At 49.4% G+C, this 24,374-nt stretch overlaps 1 protein-coding gene across 2 annotated transcripts in view; it reads left to right on the forward strand.

Annotated features, from left to right (window-relative positions):
* St6galnac5 (ST6 N-acetylgalactosaminide alpha-2,6-sialyltransferase 5) overlaps positions 1-24,374 on the forward strand; it is a 151,368-nt gene that overhangs the window by 115,099 nt on the left and 11,895 nt on the right. The window contains exons 3-4 of one of the 2 annotated variants that reach the window (XM_005083632.4): positions 12,420-12,829; positions 19,766-19,873. In XM_005083632.4, the coding sequence (XP_005083689.1) occupies positions 12,420-12,829; positions 19,766-19,873 (518 nt within the window). The remainder of the gene's footprint in view (positions 1-12,419; positions 12,830-19,765; positions 19,874-24,374) is intronic. The other variant, XM_040751585.1, reaches the window with a different exon arrangement.

The raw sequence follows: 24,374 nt of genomic DNA on the forward strand, positions 1-24,374 counted from the left end.
ATGGATAAACAAATAACACCCTCTAGTCACCTAGTGCCCAGCAAGAGATGTCGGCCATCGAGCCGGCTCCAGAGTGAGGTTCAACAAACCCAGGGAGCGAGGGCAAGAGGCCGGCAGAGGGAAGAGAGGAGTGTGTGCGGAGCTGGGAGCTGGGGCTGCTGGGTAAGGAAGCCTGGGCTGGGGCGGAGGAAGAGAGGCGGGCTGAGTGCAGCCAACCCCTGAGCTCCGGCTGGAGCAACTGGCTGGGGCCCAGACCTTCCTATGGGGAGTGGGGAGAAGGCTGCCCTAGAGAGGCTGGAGGCAGCTCAACCTGCAGAGAACCGCTGTGGGTGAGTCTGTGCTGTCCAAGGAGGAGAGCCCAGAAGGAAAGAGAGTGACTGACAGCAGACACCGGGCCGGGTTGGTACGTGCTTGTCGCGTGTCATCAGCGTGGAAGCCTGAGCTTGATCCCAGAACTGAAAAGCCAGGCTTGGTGGCTCACACTGTGACCCCAGGCACAGTGGAAGCAAAGACGGGTGGCTCCCTGGCTGGCCACGCTGGCCTGCTCAGTGAATTCCAGGGCGGGAGACACTTTATCTGTAAAGGGGGCGGGGAAAGCAGAGGCATTTGAAGAATGGCGCCTGAGGTTATCCTCTAGCCTCGGTATGCATAAGGACATATGGGTGGGCGCGCGCGCGCAGGCAGGCGCACACAGACACACACAGACACACATGCACACAGACACACACACGTGCACACACACAGGCACACACACACGCACACACGCGCGTGCGCACACACATGCACACACGTGCACACACACTCGTGCGTGCACACAGACACACACACGTGCGCACACACAGACACACACACACACACTTCCCTATGTCTCATGAAACAATGGCATACACTTCTCATGTCCTTATTTTCGAAGTAAACACCGCAGCAGCCGCGAGTGCAGTTGAAAGAGAGCCAGGCCAGCCCAATGGGGAAGGCGGCTGTCAGTGGCCCGAGCCGCACCTCCCACACGGCCAGCTCAAAAGGACAGGCAGACCTTGAAGCCTCGGATTACTTAAGCCCTCTCCGGCTTTCTTCTGCAACCTCAGGCATGTCCAGGAATGAGTACGAGGATGAAGGACTGACCGCTGCTCTGCTTGACCTGGCCGCAGTGACTGAGTCCTTCGCCGTTTACACCCAAGCAAAGTGCCCAAGTACTGTGGGGACCCTCGGTCTACGGCTACACAGCTTCACCCCCAGACGATCAAAGCCATCCAAGGCACTGGGATGTTAAAGGGGTCTTAGCATTGTCTGGATAGAATCGAAGCAGGATCAAAAAAATGTAAGAAGTCCCAGTTCTCGGAACAACGGTGAACAGAAAGATGAAACCCACTTTCTGATACCTGGGACATTCACAGAGCCATCCATTCAGCCAACATATAGTGGCCCCGCTCTGTAATTCAACCACTTTGTGAAGCAGGAGATTTAAAAAAGAAATCACCATCCCTCCCAAGAAGGTGGCACGTGAATGAATGGGTGCAACTTGGGAAGAAACGATGGCAGCGGAGTGGGAAGTGTCGGAGGCAGGGGAGCAGGCCGAATTCATTCCCTGAAGGCACACACCCTCCATCATTTGACAGATGAGAAACCTAATAAAAGGGGAAACTGAACGATTTACCCAAGGTCAAAAGCTGGCAAGCCACTGAATTTCAACTGGGGCAGTCCTCACGGCCCAGAGCTCTGTTGGGCAGGCGGCCTTGGCACGGGGTCCGTAGAGGTAGGTAGGTCGAGGGCGTGCCAGACCCAGCAAGCCAGACAGTGGGCTCTGATTGGAGGCTGGCCTCAGGACAGATGCAAGGACAGGGCCCACTCGGGGCAGTGGGTGGTGGAGACGAAACGGGTCAGTACGGAGTAAGCTGTGGAGGACTCCTAGGGATGCAGGCATCCCTCGGTGGGTACGAGGACAACGTCCTAGAAGATAACCGAGTTTGAGAGCCGTGGTCAGAACCATCCTTCAGACAGAAGTGAGGACCTGTCCTCTAGCCTCCTGCTACGGTGCCAACAGATCAAATCCCCTGCCTCCCAGGTAGAAGAAGCATGCTTAAACTACAAGCTGTCCCCAACAGATTGCCCCCAAGGTGCAATAGCTCAAGATGAGTTTCTTGTCCCCAGAGTCAAAAAGAAGTAGGACTTCTTGGAGACTTAGGTCCTGGGCCTCCATCCTTTCCCTCTGCCAACATCCAGGTTTCAAGTTCGCTAGGCCAAGCGGATGAGGGCGTCAGAAGGGCAAAGGATTATGGGAGCACCTACTTCCTAAGTGCTCAGGTCCACTAGGGACCCGTGGCTCACCCTGAAGACACAGCACCTGGAGATGTGGCATGGGGCCAGCACGCCACACCCACCCAGGGCTTCAGGGAAGGAAGCACGAGTCTGGAGGAAGTTAGTCTCACCGCCATACCTGGGTGAGGACAGTAACGCTCATTTTCCCTCTAGCGGTAACGTCTCAGTCTAGCACTTCAATGAGTGGTTGGGAAATAAATTTTAGAAGCAAAAAGGAAGCTTAAAATGCCATAGGAACGACCTCCCCCTCTTATCACCAAACTCTTATTTGCCTAAATTATTTTTGAAGTTCCCAAATTGATTTTGCACCTTCCTACCTAGGTGGACAAAGCTTGATTCCAGCCTCTTTTGACAACTGGAGATGACAGGTGCATGTGTCACCTGTTGAGATAGATGCAGTGTGCCACGCCCACCATGACTTTCAGTGGTGGGACGTTGTTCCCGCTGCCTGCCTCCTGACTTCCAGACTGAAGTTGCCCTTCCATCTCCAGGCCTCATGGGATCTCTGCTGTCGCTGTCTTCTTGGTTCTTTTAATTTCTAAGTTTCTCCGTGATGTCTAATGCCTGGCGCCATTTTTGTTCCCTCCCTTGTAAGACCTCCTCTCCTTTTCCTCCCTTTTTGCCGATTCCTTCTCTTTTTCCTTTCTCCTCTTCCCCCCCCTCCCTTTTCCTCATTTACAACCTTCTTCTGCCTCCTCTTTCTCTCTTTTTCTGGTCTGTTTTGAGTCGGAGTCTCACAATATATCCCAGACTGGCCTAGAACTCAAGACGTCCCTCTATCCTCAGCCTCTTGGGTTCTGGGGTCGCAGGCATACGTGATCATACCCAACTCTTCATCTGAGTCTGCCAACAATTATGGGCCTAGGGTTTGTACCCATGACTACCACCCGAGCTGGGGTCTGTCCAGTTCAATGCTGCATATTCTCTCTTCTGGTCATGTGGGCTGCTCTTAATTCATTGACCGAGTGAGAAATGCCCATCACTTCTTGCCTGGAGTCTGTGTCATTATGTTTTACAACCCCTCCCATGTCTGAGCAGGGTATAGTTAGAGGGGGCAAAGACAGTAGTATCCTGGGAAGCTACCCAAGAGATTCCATTACATTCCATTGCCTAAGAGATGTGTGTTGAACAAATTAAAGGGGGAGAGAAGAAACGTTCATTTCATTAACAGAACAAGTTGCTGCCTGGCCTAGAGGACGAACCATGGTTACGAGATGCCCATCCACGCCTTCCACTCTTTACTCAGTCATACATAGAACTCTCAGATCTCATGGCCATCAGCCCAGTTACCTTTCCCAGGCGGGGTCATGCTCATATTTGTCTTAGGCTCCTTTCAAAGCTGGAAGATGCCCACCAAGCAAGCTTTGGGGCATCGGACTTGCCCTGGGAAATCAGACTTGCCCAGCAGCATCCGAGATAACCTCGGGCTGAAATACCGTCTTCTAATTATTCTAGCACACGGGGTCTTTCTGTGGCCTGTCCTCCAGGGAGTAGTCACATGCGTGTGTGTGAAGGAGGTTGCATCAGGGAGTCATATGAAGATGGCAGGGGAACCCATGTAAGCTACCAAGCGCTGTGCCAGCCTCTCAGGCAAGAAGCAGTCTCTAGGATGTGACACACCCTCAAACCACTGTGTACACTCATGGGAAACAAAAGAAAACCAGCTATGGCTTCCCAAGAACATAATGCACCAAGAGAGCCATAAATTACCTCAGGTATCTCCTGGTAAGCTATGTGCCAAACGCCAAAAGGAAAACTTCAAGTCTTTCAAGCGTGTGACAAGGGCCATGAAGAAAATTACGGGATCCAGTGGCGATCCCTTCGGGGAAAGGGTTCTACCTGGGCTTGCAGCATTGGAGGCTTGGCCCTGTGTGCTTGGGCAGATGAGATTCTTCATGGCAGACAGAGGGCGGGACAAAGAAGAATGTCAGCCCTCAGCCAGCCTTCTCTCTCCAGTTTGATTCCCTCTGGGGCCCCAGTCATGGGATGGTGGCACTCAGATTCGGAGTGAGTCTTCCCTGTTCAGTTAACCACACCAGAAACACCCTCACAGACACCCTGGGGTGTCCCACTGGTCTCTTAGGGGGGCTCTTAATCCAGTCAGGTTGGCATTGAGGGCCAACCAGCACACTTGGTTCACACTTGAAGTCAACGGAATGTTGACCTAGAGTTCCAAAGCTTACTTTCGGTGACTTGCTGAGTGGGGAATGCACGGTGAAATACACAGGATCAGAAACTCAAACCGTGGCAAAAAAAAAAAAAAAGATGTTGACTCCATGAGTTCTTAGAAACCCTGCGAATCACAAGTGCTTCCTGTCACCCGTCAGAAGGGCTGTCATCAGAGAAGCCACGACACACCAGCCACCATGCAGAGAACGGGAGCCCTCCCTGTGCACCGCAGATGGGAATGGGAAACGAACAGCTGCTTGGGAATGCAATCTGGCAGCCTTTAAGATAGTAAACAAGAATGTCATACGACCCAGAAATGCCATTATTCCAAGGTTCCACGAGGGACACAAAGATGTAAGTCCACATAAAGTCTTGTATTTGAGTATTCGTAACACCATCCATGACAACAACAGATAGAACCCAAGTAAACTAATGAATAGAAAAACGAAGTGTAGAATGTGTGAGCACAAATGGTAATTGCATTAACAATAAACAGGTAGAGGAAATGGCAATCTGGAGATTAAAAGTAGCCCAGTAATCAAATAGAGGGGGACAGGGAATGGGCAGGGGCTATAAAGGTACTTGGGGTTTCTTTTCAGAATGATGGGAATATTCTAAAATTAGATCATGGTGATGATGCCCACCTACCTTGGATTTAAAATCAGTGAATTTGTCTCCAGGACTTGTACTGTACATCATGTAAGAGGTGGGGACAGGAGCAAGGGTTCAAAGTCATCTTTGGCTACCCAGTGAGTTTGAGGTCAGCCTGGGCTATAGGAGATCCCACATTAAAAAATGGTAATAAAATAAAACGGTAAATTTTATGGCATACAAATTATATCTTAATAATTCTGAATGTTAAAAGCTCATTAAAATGCAATTAAATTAAAAAGAAATTATGGGCTTTCCCAGACCTCCCCTTGAAGCTAATTCGATGCTACTTACGGTTTTGAAACATACACAAAACTCCAATGTGGCACTTCAGAAAATAAAATCAACTTTCTAAGTCAGAAAGTCTCCGGGACTGGTTACCCGCTGAACGGGTGACACTCAGCAAGCCGGCCGTGCGGGGCGTCCCTCGGGCCGTGCCCCCACGTAAGTGCCCCACGTGCCCACTGCTCAGAAGCGTTTGTTGGGCACCTTTGTGCTGGACGTGTGGTGCCCCAGGAACTGTGTAAATAAGATAGAGTCTCTCCTTTTACATCCCGGAAAGTGAGAATGACGGGGACGCATGAGGCCCACTCGGTGACGCAAGAGGCCCACAAGCCAATGACTGGGGATGCTTCAGCGTGACGCACGGGTCATGGGAGAGAGTGGCAAGAGATGGGAAAGGCGGCCTGTGCGATGGGAAAGCGGGAAGGATTTCTTGGCGCGTGAGATTACGCCTGACGCTTGAAGCAGGGTCGCACAGAGAGAGGGAGAGCAGCTGAGACCATGTGCATCAGACAGACGGCGGCGATGGGGGGACGGCAGCGTGACATCTGTACCAGGATGCTAGAGGGACAAAGAAAAGCAAGCGGAGGGTGCTAGGGCTGTGTCACAGAGCCAGGAGGGGGGTTCTGGGGTGTGATCGGCTCAACCGGAAGGTTCAGCAGACTCATGGGGCAGAACTTGATTTGCATATTGATGGTGACCCCCCCCCCGTAGTATGGGCACAAAGGCAGGAAGCATGATGAGATGGGGAGGGGGGAGATGTAGGAAGACAGACCCAGTAGGAACGCGTGAACTGTAGGGTTAGAGGACAAGTATCAACCACCAGCCCAGAATCTGGGGATGAGCAGCTAGGGGCGAGTTGCACTGTGAATTGAGATGACAAGCCTCCCCTTTGAGACAGACTTTCCCATGTCCGTGTTAAGGATGGAAGATGGACCTTGAAAAAGCTAATCAACCTGCCCAGTGAAATTACCTGAGAAGTATGAAAAGCAGGTGTGAGGCCAATAATAAAACAAAAAAAAGGCCTGATTTTTAGACGTGGCTCAGTACCTTCTGCCATGGAGACTCGCTAGCCTCATCCAGGCAAGGGGTGAAAACCAGACAGGAAGTCCTGAGGGAGAGAGAGGCTGCATGGAGAGGCTGAGGCTGCCTTGTGGCCCCCAGAGAGTAGGGGGTGGGCCTGTCACTGAACAGCAGGGAAGCAACTTCCTGAGAGAGTAACGTTTTCCTGGTGACTCACATTAAATAATCAGTGTGGCTTTCACTGAGGCTCCTGGACTGAGATTGACAGCTAATAACAGCCTGGTAATTACGGGGAAACATCAGATTGCAAGGCCAGAGTGTCTCAAAACACCTGAAGCCATTCAATACATCTGTTTTCTCCAGACCAATGGGCTGCGCCACCCCCAACCCCAGAGCAACGCCAGTGTCATTACGGAGCTAACGGGCATCACATTCCGAAATGCCTTTCCCCTTGCCAAATAAATCAGAGTTTTAAGAAGTGAGGCCGTGGTGTTGCTGGCTGCAAATGTTACAAGGACATCACTGGGTATTTTAGGTGACAGCTTTAATTCGACTTGGCTTGGCCTTTTCTCTTAAGAAAGGCTCCGGAGGCATCAGCTGGGTCACAAAAGAGAATTCTGCCTGCTGTCGCTCCTCCGGCTGAGGCAAAAAAAAAAAAAAAAAAAAAAAAAATCAGACCTTGATTTCTTAGCTTGCTTCCTCAAGTAGGAATTGTTACTGTCACCACAGTGTGAAGGGGCTAGCCGTGATAGGAGTCGTCGTGTCCCCTACCTCCTGGGTGACTGTGTGTGTGTGTGTGTGTGTGTGTGTGTGTGTGTGTGTGTGTTTTATGTTAAGAAAGCAGCCAGGGATGTGATAGAAAGATTAACCTACACATCCTGAAATCATCTGGAACCCCATGAAGAATGCACACCCTGTCCTGGATTCCAGGATGATGGAAAACGTGTGCAAACTGCCAAAGTGAACACGGGACAGTGACAGTAAAATTAGAGCCCACATGTATGTACACATGCATGCTCCCGTTTCATCGGTATGTACACATGCATGCTCCCGTTTCATCTGTATGTACACATGCATGCTCCCCTGTTTCATCTTTATGTACACATGCATGCTCCCTTTCATCTGTATGTACACATGCATGCTCCCCTGTTTCATCTGTATGTACACATGCATGCTCCCGGTTCATCTGTATGTATACATGCATGCTCCCGGTTCATCTGTATGTACACATGCATGCTCCCGGTTCATCTGTATGTACACATGCATGCTCCCCTGTTTCATCTGTATGTACACATGCATTCTCCCTGGTTTCATGTGTATGTACATGTTCATGTTCCCCTGTTTCATGTGTATGTACATACGCATTCTCCTGGTCCACATGTATGTTCACACGTGTGTTCTCCTGTTCTACTTGTATGTACTGTCCCATGTGTATGTACACACACGTGTTCTCCTGTTCCACGTTCACATGCATGTTCTCCTGGACAGCCTGCGGCCCGCCTCCCTCCCACAAGCTCCGGGGCCCCTTGCTTGCCCTTGTGTGGGTTGGTGGAGAGGCGGTCTGCATCCAGGCCTCCCTCTGTGGCTTTTCCTGGGCATTTTCCAGCTCTATCGACCTTGGCACCAGGCTCTCACTGGGGATTAATAACTGGCTGGACCTAATGTCCTGGGACTTTATTCCAGCCAGCCGTTAACTGTGGGCAGTGCCCTGAACTCTAGCCGTGGTCCTGCTGCCTCTACAACCCAAGCGATGAGTTCCTGGCGTGCACCCCCCCCGCACCGAGGGTCTCACGTGGTGCTGAGGGTCTCACCCAGGCCGTGTGTGTGCTGGACAGTCGCTTCTGTGCTGCATTCCCAGACCCATTAGTTGCTTTTCATAGACCGGAACAGGAGACAGCCAACGTTGGAGTCACCCGATGGGTGGGAGCCAACTCACCACCTGTGACTGACTGGCCCCGCCCAGCTCAGTAAGACGCTAGGACTTGAATGGTGCTGAGATGTGGAAGAATGCAGCTTACGGGGAAGAATGCTTGGAAGCGGTCCTGCCTTCCATCCACTGTCCTCTCAGCTGCCGGAAGTGTGATGTCATGTGCAGAAGAGCAGAGCTGCTCCTACTGCCATCCTTAGCAATGGGCACTTGAAGCAGGATCCAGACTTCCCTCCTGTAGGCAACCCTGAAGAAAGTCATTCTCATCCTCTCTCTCTCTCTCTCTCTCTCTCTCTCTCTCTCTCTCTCTCTCTCTCTCTCTCTCTCTGTCTCTCTCTCTCTGTCTCTCTCTCTGTCTCTCTCTCTCTCACACACACACACACACGTACAAAGGTTAGGAAGAGTAAAGAGTCAGTGAAAAGGGGACAAAAGTAGCTAATTCAGGGTTGGTATTATTAAAAATGCATTATATACATGTATGAAAATTTCATAACGAAGCCCACTATTGCGTATGATTAATACATGCTAATAAAAAACATAAAAAGTAAAAAACCAATAAAGTAACCTAATGAAGAAAATGTTCTGAGTTATATGGTTCCTCGGGGCGTATGAAGATTTCATTAAAGGTCTTCAGATAAGCGTCAGGGTGAGCAAAGGGGGAGGAATCCGCACCACTGGGCTGCAGCCGTCTAGCTCATCCCTTTGTCTTTTAAAAATAAATGTAGGATTAGAAGGTTAGTGAACGCTTCTGAGATCAGCCACAGACTCGGTCCCCAGACCCCCACTCCACACCCCCCCATCTGAACAGCCCACTGTCTGCAGAAGCTCCTGGTTGCCACAGGGCATTTCGAGGACCTCCCCGTGAGTGGCTATACTGTGACTAAGGACACTTGCTTTCCCAGGACTGCGGGGTTTCCCAGGTCAAGCGCTGGGGTCCATTCTGCGCGCCTTGTTCTCTGCTGTCAACCCTTTATCAGCCCTTACAAGTCTCCGTCTTCGGCCTCGGCTTCCCTGCGCCCGCTGCCCCCTTTGTTCGGGAAACCTGTGTTGGTCCTAGTCACCAGCTGCAAAGAACACTTTCCACCTCTGGGACCTCCTCCTTCTTAAACCATCTCTTCTGTTGCTTTCCAATACTGCGCCCCCCCACCCCACCTTTCTGGCTTTTCTTGCAAGCTCAACCGTCCCTTTTCTTGGGTCCTAGAAGCCCTTGGGCAAGACTCCCTTACTGTGGTTCTTCCCTTGCTGTGGGTCCCTTCTGAGACCATCCTCTCCCGGGACTGCAAGCTCCTTGAGGGAGTCTCATCATGGTTTTATCTACAGCGCCAAGTTCAGGGTCTGATACATAAAAGGACTCTGCGTTAAGGCTGAATTGTAGGATGCCCTACCCCTAAGATGCCTGTTTGAACTGCTGGTGCCCTCTTGGAAACCTGTGGAAGCCTTGGGGGGGGGGTCTAGCTGGAAGAGATGAGCTAGCCCTGCCCCCACTTTGTAGGGAGAGATCTAGGCACCCACAGCGCTGGCCACGCCCATTTGAGGCGTGGCCACAAGCATGTGTAGAATGTACAGGGGATAAAAGAGCTTGGGGGAGGAGACTGGCTCTCTTTTGGGTTCCGGTTGCAACCGGGAGAGCAGCATGTGGACCTTTGGTTCTCGGTTTTCTTGGCTTCTCACATAAGTGATTTCTCCCTTAGTAAAATATCTTTGGACGTCCCTATTTCGTGTAGCTTAATATTTTAGCAATATCTGGGCATGCTCAGCGCTATTCCTGTTCCGGCTCGGCTTCCTGATTGGCCCAGTTGACAGAGAGCAAGCTGCAGCCTCATCTTAGTGACTGCATCACTGATGTCATCGAGTAAGCCATGGAGAACCCTGAGTAATTTACACTCAGAATGTGACCATAAAATGTGGGACATTCTCCCCAGAAGTTTACACAGAGGACCCGGCAGTCTCCTTCCTCTAGATCCCCAAAATTGCGTGGGGTGAATGGGTGGCTCTCCCTCAGGAAGTTCAGGTCTTGACCTTATGTTTGCCCTGCTGGACTCGGGGTCGTAACGACTGAGTTCTGCTCTGAACGCTCCTCATCGGAACTGGGGTGCTGGCTGGAAAACTCGTTACCTTACGGCATCTGCCCAGATCAGAGTCCTCAGAGTTGGCACACACACAACTAAGAAACATCTTCCCGGGTGTGTGGGAGGGAGCCTATGAATGACGTAGTCCCCAACACTCTGGTCACTCCACTGCACTGTGTTAGCCTAATGGTTAGTTAATCCCGTTGGTTCTAGAGCCAGATACCTCATCTGCCTAGCCTGCCCCTCTCTCTCTTGACTGCGTGATCTTAAACAAATTACACTTTTTTTAATCCTCCAAACTTCTAATTTGTAAAGTAGTAGCAGCAATAACTAGTGTTATTTGAAAGACAAGCATGGTTTCATAATAAGCTTAGAGAGGCCCCTGCCTCGTGCACGGCACTCAATAATAAATATCAGCTCCTGGACCACCCGTTTTTATACTTCCAGCCTGGAAGCGGCCTAATTAATCCCCAGCAGCAACCAGATTCCAGCCCAGACCTCCTCCATAAACACCACCACATCTCTTCAGGCACAGTGCCTCGCCAAAGTTCAAGGCTGGGAGCGGACTCTGTCTCCCTCTTTTTTGCCTGGCTGTCTAACTGCATGCTCTAGCCTACTTTTTGTTTTTTCTATGTTAAAACACATACAGACACACATACAGGTAACATTATATGGACATTGTATTTACCTAGGGATTCTCTTTCTCTCTCTCTCTCTCTCTCTCTCTCTCTCTCTCTCTCTCTCTCTCTCTCTCTCTCTCTCTCGGCCATGAATTTGAAAGAGAGCCAGGAGGACTATATGGGAAGGTTTAAGGGAGGAAAGAGAAGGTAAAGTATAATCTCAAACAACAACAACAACAAATTTAAACCAACTTGGAAAGGTTTCGCTTGCCTTACAGGTTATGTAGCAAAGCCAGGGCAGGATCTGAGGGCAAAAACACAGAGGCAGGAACCAAACGAATAAATTACCACAGAGGAACCATGCATGATCACTGACTTCTCTGCTCAATGGCTTCCTGAGACAACCCAGGACCACGCCCAGGAGTGGCACCGTCCACTGTGGGGTGATCTCCCCTCCATCAATTCGCAACCGAGAAAATGCCCCCCAGACATGCCCTACAGCCCGTCTGTGGAGGAAATACCCCAGTTTCCTTCTTCCCAGAAGTGCCAAGCTGACAGGGACAGCCATCTCATCGAGTTACTGTCACCTAAGAGCAACCAAATGTCGCATGTGTCTGATAACTTCCCGCGCTCGAATCTATGATTTCCAAAGCCCAGGTGTCAGCCATGAGCTCCAAGTGCTTGGCCCCGATTTCCCGGGTGCCGGCAACGTGCTCCATGTCAAGTGATAAATGTTTTTGGAGAGACAGGTTCACTGTGGCCCTAGCTCCGCTGAAACTGACTGTGCAGACTCGCTGGCCTCGGAATCCTTAAAATAAGAAAAAAAAAATAGTCCGTTCCTCATCACGGGACCGCAGCACTGAATCTGCATGTCATTTTGCTGGTGTGATTCTTGGTGTTTTACTGAGGGTCGACATGCTTCCCGGCATCCAGGGGAGCCTCACCTAATAACCGCTTAGCTTTTTCAACCAGATGGCTAAGGGCGCCAAACCCAAGTCACAGCAATGCGCAGAAGACACTTTGCTTTGGCTTGGAAGGACCTAGTTCTGAGAGTGTGGCTTCTTCCCACCTCGAAGCCAAAGGAGCCTAACAACAGTGACCATCTTGCTGGGTCACATGTTCGCACAGGGATCTAAGCTCCCAGCCAGTGACAGACAGGTCAACGCCAGCTCTCTGCCTAGCCTAGGTGCCTCTGTCCGCAGTCGAGAAGACAGTGCAAGGATATGATCTGGCGTGAGGCAGAGGTAGGAGTGTGGTGTATAAAAGAAGGGAGGAGACTGTACGGGAAGACAGGATGTGACCTGGCGGTGCCAAGGCGGGGGACTCCTCCGCCTGACACCGTCTTTCCCCTCTGTCTTGCAGCCCCTGAAAATGCATTGCAAGGACTGCGCCCTGGTGACGAGCTCAGGGCATCTGCTGCGGAGTCAGCAGGGCCCCCAGATCGACCAGACGGAGTGTGTTATCCGCATGAACGACGCCCCCACCCGAGGCTACGGGCCTGATGTGGGCAACCGCACGAGCCTGCGGGTCATCGCGCATTCCAGCATCCAGAGGATCCTCCGCAACCGCCACGACCTGCTCAATGTGAGCCAGGGCACCGTGTTCATCTTCTGGGGCCCCAGCAGCTACATGCGGCGGGACGGCAAGGGCCAGGTGTACAACAACCTGCAGCTCCTCAGCCAGGTGCTGCCCCGGCTGAAGGCCTTCATGATCACGCGCCACAAGATGCTGCAGTTTGATGAGCTCTTCAAGCAGGAGACGGGCAAAGACAGGTAACGGGGCGCAGGGAGGCGGGGGCGGTGAGAACGCGTGTTGGGGACAGACTCCGTAAAAGCAAAGCGTTTTGGATGAGGGTCTGTGTTGTGAGACCCATAGCTCACGACGTCGCCTCAATGGACCTCACGTGTTTGGTTGCCCTGGTAACAGACTGTTGAAGTTGAGTGTATCAGGCAGTGACGTGATGCACAGTGACCAAGTCCTTATTTAGAAAAAAGGCTAAGTGGTGGCTGGGAAAGTGGGGCACGCTAGCTGCATTGATGGGAGAGACAAGTGTGGGGAGATGCTCAGCTTCCAAAGTGCTTGCTGCTCTCCGACCAGGGCCTGAGTTTGATCCCCAGTTCCCAAGAGGTAGGGGTGGGGGGCGCGGCGGTGCGTGCTCAGATCCCCAGTGATGGGAGACGGGGGAATGCCTGGGGCTGGCAACCCTAGCCTACTTGATGAGTTCCAGACCGAGGAGAAGCAACGTCTCACGAGACAAAGTGGTCAGCGCCTGAAGAACGATGGGCTGCCCTCTGGAATTGACAAACATTCACAAGTCCCCACACTCACACACACACACACACACACACACATACACACACATACATACAGAGGCACACACACAGACACACACATTCACACACACAGACACACACACAGACACACACACATATATATACATACACAGACACACACATTCACACACACAGACACACACACATACATACAGAGACACACACACATTCACACACACACATGTATATACACCCACACATACAGAGGTACACAGACACACACATATACACACATATTCACACACACATTCACACACACACATACATACAGAGGCACACACAGAGACACACACACACATATACACTCACATTCACACACACATTCACACACACATATATATACACACACAGACACACACATACATACAGAGACACACACATTCACACACACAGACACACACACATTCACACACACAGACACACATATATACACACACAGAGACACACACACAGAGACAGACAGAGAGACAGACAGATAGAGAGATTATTTTTCTCTTTCAAAGATACAAGGCCACACAGTCAACTGTTACTGAAAACCTTCTACTTGCTCAACACTGCATCCTGCATCTGCCTCTAGAGATGCTAGGAAACAAAATACTTGTATGGCAGGAGACAAACCATGGTCCAGGGCAATGTTTTCCAACATGCTCATTAAGACTAGATAATAGGAGCCGGGGAGATGGCTCAGTGGTCAGAGCACTGCCTGCTCTTGCAGAGGACCTGAGTTCAGTTCCTGGCACTTACATGGTGCCTTAAAATCACCTCTTACTCCAGTCCAAGGGAATCTAAGACTTTTTTCTGCCTCTTTGGGCACCAGGTGTACACATGGTATGTGCACATACATGTAGATGAAACATATATGCACACAAAGTAAACATTTTAAACTGTGTATTTGTGTACATACTTTCTATATGAATGTTCTATCTGCATGTATGCCTGCATACTAGAAGAGGGCATCACACCCTGTTATATACAGATGGTTGTCATCTGCCAAGTGGGCACCAAGTCAAAACTTACTACAGATAGCCCATGATGATGATGATGGCGGCGATGGTGAGGAGGAGGAGGAGAATTGCACGTATGTGTCAGATAGATGATCGGTAGTGGTTTTTTTAGATATGAAAATGTTCTCATTTTAGCGGCGATCATTGTATCTGTGAATACACTAAAATCAATGAAGTTGCTCACCTTAAAAGCAAAATCACGATCAATCACATATATACCCACATCCGAATGCACTTACAGTCCTGGTGTCAAATGTATTTCTCACTGTAAGCTGCAGAGTTTTGACAAATCAGTGGTCAAGATAATCAAAAGTCTTTCTCAAAATGATGCTTCAGGCCGAGGCCAAAGACAGTGTTTCTACAAGTATGGAAAGAGCTGAGCATGAAGAGAACCTCTCCCCGGGAGACCAAGGGACCAGGGAGAGAAGGTGCAGGGGAATTGTGGAAAAGGCTCCCCCAAGGACGCATTCAGGGCCGTGGTACAAGATAAGGTCAAGGGGAAAGGGTCAGGAGCTGCACGGGTCTAGAGGGGGGCGGAACGCAGGATGCAGGGCACTCGGGGAGGCCTCAAAGGGTAGCGGCACCCAGCTCTGGGTGGAACTTCAGCTGCCTACCTCCTGGAAACCTGGCGACCTCATTTCCCAGAAAAGAAAGGACAGTGACTACCCACTCTTCAGACTGGACTAGTAATTAATTTCTCTGGGGTTTTTCTAGTTCTAAAACATACATACTATTATAGTTAATGTACACTTAGTGGCCTAGTACCCTTCTTATAAAAACTGTTATTTGGTCAGTTCTTAAATCTAAAGCGATATGTTAAGAAAAGTGAAGATCAAGGAGAACCCACTGTTTGGCTAGCTTAGAGACACATGATTGGAAAACAAATCCACTATCCCCAGATTCTTTGGACAAAAGAGCTCTGCTTTTAAACCTTGGGGATGCTGTGGCCGTTTGAGGGCTGGACCTCACAGTAGGGGCCCGGAGGAGAGAGCATTGGTGCTGTCCACACTGCAGCCTCTTTCCTGGCAAGACACAGCAGACCTGTGGCTGCCACAGCCGAGACCCATGGCTGGCTCAACAGATCTACAGCTTGACCAGGAGAGTCGCAGTTAGCTGAGCACACCTGTGAGCAGTCCCTTAGGTCCCGGGCTAGCAAAGTCCAGACCTGTGACTAGCTAACAGACCCAAGGCTAGCCCAGTAGCCCCACAACTAGCAAAGTCCAGACCTGTGACTAGCTAATAGACCCAAGGCTAGCCCAGCAGCCCCACAACTAGCAAAGTCCAGACCTGTGACTAGCTAACAGACCTAAGGCTAGCCCAGCAGCCCCACAACTAGCAAAGTCCAGACCTGTGTCTAACCTAATATATGGGTCACCCTGATGCGCCTGATAAAAGTTAGAAGCTCATACAAATTCCCATTGTAATCAGCCCTGTGACCCAGCAACAGGAGAGACAGCCTTGCATGTTAAAAAGTTCTTTAACCAAGAATACGTTTTATAAAGAGTGGACAAGCAGTGAACTTTACAATTAAATGTTGCTGCTTAGAAATTTCACATTAAGTTTAAACTGTCTCTCCCATAGACAACACATCCTCTCTCTCTTTTTTTAATGGTTGTTCATTAAATGTAAGTCTTTCTAAAAACCCTGATGCGGGATTCATGAAGATCACTGCACACGGCTGGTCCCCGTAAGGTGTCACATGATTTGGGTAGCCTGGAAACTGTATTACCCTACCCTTTGGTCACTTGAGATTCATAAGAAACATGTCCTACCCTTCCTAAAGCCTGGCCAGGGAACACCCACACAGCGAGCTCTGTGGCAACTTTCTGCAGATAGACCTCAACATCACTCAGCTGCGCCTGCTCGAGGAGTCTCACCTACGACCTCATAGCACGCCAAAGTGCACCAATCCTTCCGAAGGAGCATTGTCCCAACCTTAGGAGACTGTCTTTAAAAGAGCATTTTATTGACTCACTGTTCCTATAAGTCCTCATTCTTAAGCTGAGAGACAGAGAAAACCCTTCCAGAATAGATTTCCTTTCAACAAAACTCAGAACGTTTGGGATGGAACCATTCTTTCTGTGTAGGCTGAGGAACCCAGCAAAGCAGGAGCATATGTTGAAGACACATGGTCTAGTTTCCAACCAAACCAAACTCATCACTGGGACGTCAGTTCAGACTAATATTTTTTTCTAAGAAATGGGCCAAGCCAGTAGATTTTGATTTATAGGGAATTTCACCCTTAGAAATGGCTATGAAAATGACTCATGAGCAATCTGCAATTAAGAAGCGCGGCAGATGACAGAGATGGCCGAATCATGTCCTTTGATATTAGAAAGTAACTACACTTGAAAATAACTTTATAATTGAATAAGGGCACATTAGGAAAATATGATTCAGAACCAATATTATAGTAATTACATAAAGGAAGCATAAATGAAATAACTGCAGGAGGAATATTTCCGTTGAGATTATAAATGAGATTCCGGTGGAGCAGAAAGGCCTTTAATTGTAATTTAGAGTGCACTATAGCATTATCAGCTCAGTGTGTTACTTCATCATATAAAAGAATATCTGCTAATTTTCGCTAATAAGCACATGACAGCTCTTCATATTCTTTCATTACAGCTGATTAACTGTAAAAACAGTAGATATTCCTTTGTTGGAGAGGGAAAAAAAAAGAAAAGTTCAGATCCTTTCTGGGAGACAGTAGAAAGCAGTTGCGTGTCTCCGGCACGTGCTCCCACGCTGTTATTCAGCAAGTCTGGGGAATCTTAAGTGGCAGGCACTGAAGAGAAGGCCTCGCTCGGGCTCCTCCGCTCTGGCTTCTCCCCGCGTCCTGCAGCCCCCGTGTTTGCGGCTGCTGTGGCTTTATGCTCTATCCCGCATCGCAGGAAAACTTCCAGGGGGGCTTCTGCACCCCCAGGGGGGAAATCCCTGGTTGGTGTTTGCTTCCTGGGATGTGAAAGCAGGAGGCGTGATAGCGATCATTTGGTCCCGACCTCTCAGAGGTCTATGGGATGTGAGTGAGGGCCGTTCTTTGCCTGGGACCCACGTTTCCTGGTGGGCAGCCCCCTCGGACTGGCCCAGGAAGAGCGGCCCTGCACGTTGACACGGCCGGGATGTGAACAAAGGCGTTTCTTCCCCTCTTCCTCTTCCGCTTCTCCTTCCCAATACCTTCATCCCCAAAGCCTCACGGATGCACACCCTGGTGAGAGGGAAGTGGGTGTATTCACGCCCACAAACAGCAGAAAGCATCTTCTCTTTAGGTCGGGCGCCCGGGCTTCCCATGTGCCTCCTCCATCAGCCCCGGGGGTACCCGGCGGAGGGTCAGAAGGGCACTGAAGGAATGCTGAGCTCTGCTCTTTGTTTGCTCCCCCCGGAAGCCAGGAAAGAAGAGAGGGGTCTCCGTGTGTGTCGGCACACCCCACTTGGACCCTCTTGTGGACATTTTCTAATTTAGTTCTCAAATGGCCAGAGGAGGGAGCACCCCACACCTGCTTTGTAGATAAGACACCAAAGCTCAGATCGTGGCTGCAATGCCTCAGGTCATCCAGCTGCGTGTGACAGAAGCAGGAGACGGTCGAGTTCACATTACCCTCATCTGTAGGGGCTTTAACAAGCTCGAGCAGGAAGCAGTAGCTTGGCGGGAAAACATGCTCAAGGTTGAAGAACTCGCAATTGAAACTGTAACCCACCCATGTCTTAAGGCCTAAGAACTTGAAATTGAAACTGTAACCCACCCATGTCTGTCAGGCACTTTACAAGCTAAAACCCTCCTTATTTTCCAGTATTTTCCCGTCCCTGCATGAAGGGAAATAGAGCAAACTGTCTAACCATCTTCCTTCTCCACGCGTGGAGCTCTACAGCGCATCTAGAAAGATCCTTATGCGACTGTGCTGCTCACCTCACACACAGCCGTGTGGCCGGGCAAAGTCAGCCAGTGTGACCTTGGGGACAAGGTGTTTGGAGCTGGCTAATGAGGCGTGCATTGGCACTGGAAAGAGAGAGGGTGGCAATCCCCCAAGAACTGAAATGAGCATCCACAGCAGTGTAGCGTGGAGACCAGTGTGTCCCGCTCAGGACTCAAACGAGACCTTGGCGCTGTGTCTCCACCGGCCTGCTTAGGGGGGCATGTGGTTATGTCTCCACTCAGACGTCTGAATAGATGGTTTGGGACTTAGACATTTTCAGAAAGCCCTGGGTGCCCTTAGGTAAAGTAAAAGTAGATGCTCTATCACATGTAAACGTCCCCCTGGCTCTCTTCCTCCGCCCTTCCCCAATGCATGAGTCCCTCCTAAGACAAGACATTGAGTCACAAGTGCTCTTAATGGTGCCTGGGGACAGCCTCTTATGGATGGGTGGTTGTGTGGACATATACATTATATATACATGCTTGATAAATGGTGGGTGGGTGGACATATACATATGTACATGCTTGATAAATGGTGGGTAGGTGGACATATACATATGTACATGCTTGGTAAATGGTGGGTGGGTGGACATATACATATGTACATGCTTGGTAAATGGTGGGTAGGTGGACATATACATATGTACATGCTTGATAAATGGTGGGTGGACATATACATATGCATATATACATGCTTGATAAATGGTGGATGGGTGGACATATACATATATACATGCTTGGTAAATGGGTGGGTGGACATATACATATATACATATACATATACACACACTTGGTAAATGGGTAGATGGGTGGAGAGATGTGTTAGATTGAGCGATAGGTAAGTGATAAACCATTATGACAGATGGAAGAATGATAGGTTGATGTTATAATAGTAATAAATGATTGTGGTAAGTATTAGTAAGAGATGAGTGTTAGAATCATGCTTATATAGAAGATAGACAATTGACTGGATTGACAGAAAGAGAGATAGCAGGATTTTATGCTTATTCACGCTTATGTTGCTAATTATCTAGCTTGTTTAGGGGCACAGGGAGGGTGTCTAGTCAAGTACTCCAGCTGACAACCAATTGTCGCATGGATATTGTCATCTTACAATTGATGACACCTAAACATTCAAGCAATGATCATTATCTTTGATGGTGTAGAAATCCCTCAAGCATCAACATTGGTTATGACTGTACTATTAGATATTTCAGTTTAGCAAACTTCCAGATGTTTATCAAATGGGAGGAAATGAAAGTGTGTGCATGTGTGTGTGCATGAGCATGTGAGTGTGCGTGCATATATGTATGTGCATGAGTGTGTGAGTGTGTGTGTGTGTGTGTGTGTTAGGGTTGGGGTATCTTTTATAGCCAGCCTTACTCCAGAAAGGTCCTGCATGCTTGTGGACCTGGGACTGCTTTACCAGAGTGCAGACTTCACTGTTGTTCCTTCCAGGAAGATCTCCAACACATGGCTGAGCACTGGCTGGTTCACCATGACAATTGCTCTGGAGCTCTGCGACAGGATCAATGTTTACGGCATGGTGCCCCCCGACTTCTGCAGGTAGGGCTCATTCTGCAAGCGTTCTCCATCAGCAGTGCCATGCAGGGCTTAGAAAGACTCTGGTTCTGAACGTCAAGCACAAAACACGTCTGAACATCTTTCTTCTCAAGGCAACTAATTAGCAAGTCCCAAGTTCTGGCTCTAGAAACCGCATTTAATTATGTGATATAAAACACTGAAAGTTTTTTGTTTGTACTTCTGGAGAATTAATCTGTCTCATGGCCTCCACTTGTCCTCTGAATATTTATCAGCCAAAAGCAGTGCAATAATTGCCATAATTTTAATGATGAACAGGCATTAAGAAATATGAGATACTTTTTTCATTTGGAAGAGATTCAGTGGTTTTTAAATGAATTTGTGGGGGCAATTCCTTGGGTGGGGAGGCTTGTTTTCTGAAATTAAAATATTCCTCTGAGTCTCTTTCTCTTACCACATTCTAGCCTTGGTTCACACTCCTAGAGTCAAAATCATAGGCACAATTATTCGGATCTATCGCTTAAGGGCTGTGTACACACACATTTATTCTGCTTGATGCCCTAAGTCCCCTGTGCCCAGGCAAAGAAACCCCAAGCACAATTCAAGGGCTTGTTTTACGGAAGGTAGCTTGCTTGAAGACACAGGTGTGACGTGAGTGCTGAGGCCGGTCAATTCTAAAAGCATCTTAATTTCCAGGACTGCCCATGGCCTCCTCATGACTTCCCCCCCAATCTTCCGATGGTCAGGCCTGTGCAGGGGTTATCTGCATACATCAAGCAAATGCATGCTTGCCTATCCATTCATGATTTTAAACCTAACAGTGCCTCAAAGGTCATGGGTCTTCAAGCAAAAATATATATATATATACCTTGACTGTAGGCAGCAAGAATGAGAGGTGAGGAAAAGAGCTTAATCACATCTGTCGGCCGTCTCTCTTTACTAGAACATGCCGCACCCTGGGCGACTCACAAGGGGTGAAGAATGTATTCCATTCGGGGTTCTAGAGGCTGGCCTGTCCAAGGTTAAATAGGTTGTGCGGATGAAGGCCAAGGGCACAGCACCATGTGAAGGTTAAGCTCTGTCAAGTTGACCTAGGGGAAGGAGGGCATCTTTGAGTGTGACCCTGAGGATGTTTGCCCGGGAGGGTTAACTGAAGGGGGCAGTGCAGTCTCTCAGGCCGCAGTGCAGGTAGGTGAAAGGGAGCCACCAGTGCCCTAGTGGTCCCTTCTCCCTGTCTTCCCGACCACAGGGTCTGAGCGGTTCTTTTCTGTCGTGTCCTCCTTGCCATGATGGCTGAACCTTCTGAATGCAGGAGCTGAAATAAATCATTCCCCATTTATGCCTTCCAGTCAGGGGCTGTGTGTTATGATGATGCAAAGCAGACAACTGCATTGCAGGAGGGGTGTCGGTGAGAGACAAAGCCACCCTCAAGACCACCCATGGGTCCACCAATCTGGACAGAGGGAACCCTTGTGACATTAAATATCCTCCCTGGTCTTCCCTCTCGCTTTCTGGGAGAAGGTACAGGTCTCCCTAAGTATCCCAGACTGGTCCCAAACTCGCCATACTCATGCCTCAGCCTCCTGAGCACTGGGATTAGAGCTACGCACCCTCGTGCCTGGCTAGCCCTCCCCAGGCCCTCCAACACGATGATGAAACTCTGTGGTTAGCTCTGGCAGATGCGTTCAAGCCACGGCACGTCTGTTACCGCTGTGCCACGTTCTTCTTATTAACATGGAGATCCATCACAATAGGATTCAGTCAGTCACAGAAGAGAAGAGAAGGTGTGCACAGGAAAATCCTGGGCATAAAGGCATCCCACACCAGGTCCAGATCGCAAGGACCAAGCCCGGCATGGATGAGCCTAAAGCAACCTTGAGCAAGTCCCCTCATTGCACCGTGTCTCACTCTTCTCTGACTGTAGACATGGGTGCGTTGATAATGAGTCCGCTACAGAGTGTTGTGGGAGGGTCACGTGAACAAATGCATGCAGAGTGTTTGGAATGACGCCTTGTACGCAGCAAGAATGAGGCAGGCAGGATTGGGTCCTTATCCAGTTCCCGATCACTTGTGGACATTGTTTCCCTGCTTAACAACCGAGGTGAAAGGAGCAGGAAGAAGGGCGTAGCAGAGTAGCCTGGCTCCTCCCACCGACAGTCTAGCAAAGGGCGTGCAAAGCGCCACTGTCAAAGCTGACACAATTGTGCAACATTGCCATTAGCATGCCAGGAAGGAAAAGCATGGACAAACTGAAACATTAATGGCTTCAAGCGTCCAAGCAAATACATCATTTATTATGGAAAACAAATGGGAGGCAAGTTAACTGTCGTTTCTCTTATTCACGGTTAGTTCCCCATGACATCACGGTACGGTAGGATGGAGACAGTCCGAGGAATGACAGGAAGAGGGAAATTCAGATGATGTCAACACGCCACGTGTTGCCTACAGCTCTGGGCTCCAGCTCCTCAGCTGCCACTGAAAAGGTCCAGCAGCTATCTACCCAAGATGCTCTGAGCAAACTTTGAAGAAGGGTCCTGCCAAGGTTGTCTCAGACAGCAAAGTGTCAGGTGGCATCTCCCAGGCTTGGGCACTCCTGGGAAAAGATCCGTGTGCTTATAAACTTCCTATTGCTGTGGTCAAGGTACCCAATGGCAGCATCCTAAGCAGAGAAGGGTTTATCTCATCTCGCCGTTTGAAGATACAGTCCTTGCTGGCAGGGAGTCATGGAGACAGGAGCCTGAGGCATCTGGTCATGTTGTGTCCACTGAAGTAGAGATGGATGCAGGTGTTTAGTTCACTCACATCTTTTTCCAGTTCGAGGAACAACCCATAGGAGGATGCCATCCACATTCAGGGTGTGTCTTGTCATCACGATAAACCAATCTCAGAACTCCCTCACAGATATGCCAGGAGGTCTATCTGCTAGGTTAGTCTAGATCTTGTCAAATTAATCACCAGTATCAGCCACCACAGACGAGAAGACAAAGAGACACACCCATGCCTACACCCACTTTTTATTTTCAAGATTTGTTGACTAAATGGCAAGGACCCAGTTCCCAACTATGTTGGGACCATGAGCCTGGCTTCCCTTCTGTAATGGAGACACAAGAAAATTAAACAAAACAAAAATCGTAAAAACGAGCTGGCTACAGAAAGTCTGAAGAGATAGTATAGTGTCTTGCACACAGTGCTTGAGAGAGATGACTATATCACATTAATCTACCGATAAGTTAAGATTATAGTGTAAGACATACAAGTATTTAATATCCTTGCAAGCATTACTTTGCAGTTATCCAGTAAAAAGAAAATTTCTAGTAACCCCTAAAAGCACTGAGTAAACAGATGCTTTGGGAAGAAGATTAGTCTCATATTCATATTCAGAACCCACTAAGGGAAGTGGTAGATGTAGAAACGTCCATAAGGAGAATGTGCAAGCCCTGGGAATTAACTCCTGGATGGGAGCAGCTCCTCCCTCCCTGAGCCTGTTCCTGCCGTAGCCTCAAACTGCTCTAGCCAACCCTGCTTGTTTTCCTTTTCAGCTGTCACAGGGCTGGTAGATCCTACCACAGATCCTGACCCTCACCATGTGACACAGCCCAGGGGCTTCCCAAAGCTTTTAAAACAGAAGCCATGCTGCCTAGCTTTGTCCAGCAGCCCTTCAGGACGCGCCGTTTACACTCTATTCTAGTCCTGGTCCTGTCTCCTCCACCCACACAGATCAATCTCAGCCATGCCAGAAAATCTTGTCAGAGAGCTGAGCCTACAGACACCCTCCATGACCTCAGCATCGAAGTTCCATTTCTTCCTTCAATTGCCGGGAAACTGCCGGCTCTTCCCTAAGTAATGGCTTCTAGTTCCTGTGCACACATACACACCCCAAGTCAGCCATGAGCTTAGAATAAACACACAGATTAATCCATCAACTCTTGTGATACTCTGAGGGGCGATGCTGGCTCCAGTATTTTTACCTGAAGCAGCTGGCTAGTCCGGGTCTCGGAGCTGATACAGGACGGAAGTAGGATTTGAGCAGAGGTCTGTAGACCTAAAGCCCCCGCATTGTTAACCCTTCACCTTCCCATTTAGTCATCATAGCCCAGTGTGCACTCCTTTGTGAGTCAGCCCTGCAGGCTCTCTGTGCTTACCGTGCCCTGCTCTGTCCAGTTCTCTGATGGCTTCCCCAGCTCCTTCATTTACCCACCTGCTCCTTAAGAGGGGGCAGTGATGTCTCAGGCCGCATTTGTCATCGTGCCCAGAACGTGGCATGTATTCAGTATAAACCAGGTTGACAAACCACAAGACTTTCCCTTGGGAGCTAAGAATTTGATTTGGAGGCTAAGAGATGGCTCAGCAGTGAGGGACACACACTGTTCTTTCAAAGCATCTGAGTTTGGCTTCCAGACCCCAATGCAGGCGGCTCACAGCCTCCTGAAACTCCAGCTCTAGGACTCCAACATCTCTGGCCTCCACAGGCACCGCCAAACATGACACACACATTCAGACGTACATCCATTAAACACACATCTAG

The sequence above is a fragment of the Mesocricetus auratus genome, unplaced genomic scaffold (assembly GCF_017639785.1).
Source record: "Mesocricetus auratus isolate SY011 unplaced genomic scaffold, BCM_Maur_2.0 Super-Scaffold_100009, whole genome shotgun sequence".
Lineage (NCBI taxonomy): Eukaryota > Metazoa > Chordata > Mammalia > Rodentia > Cricetidae > Mesocricetus > Mesocricetus auratus.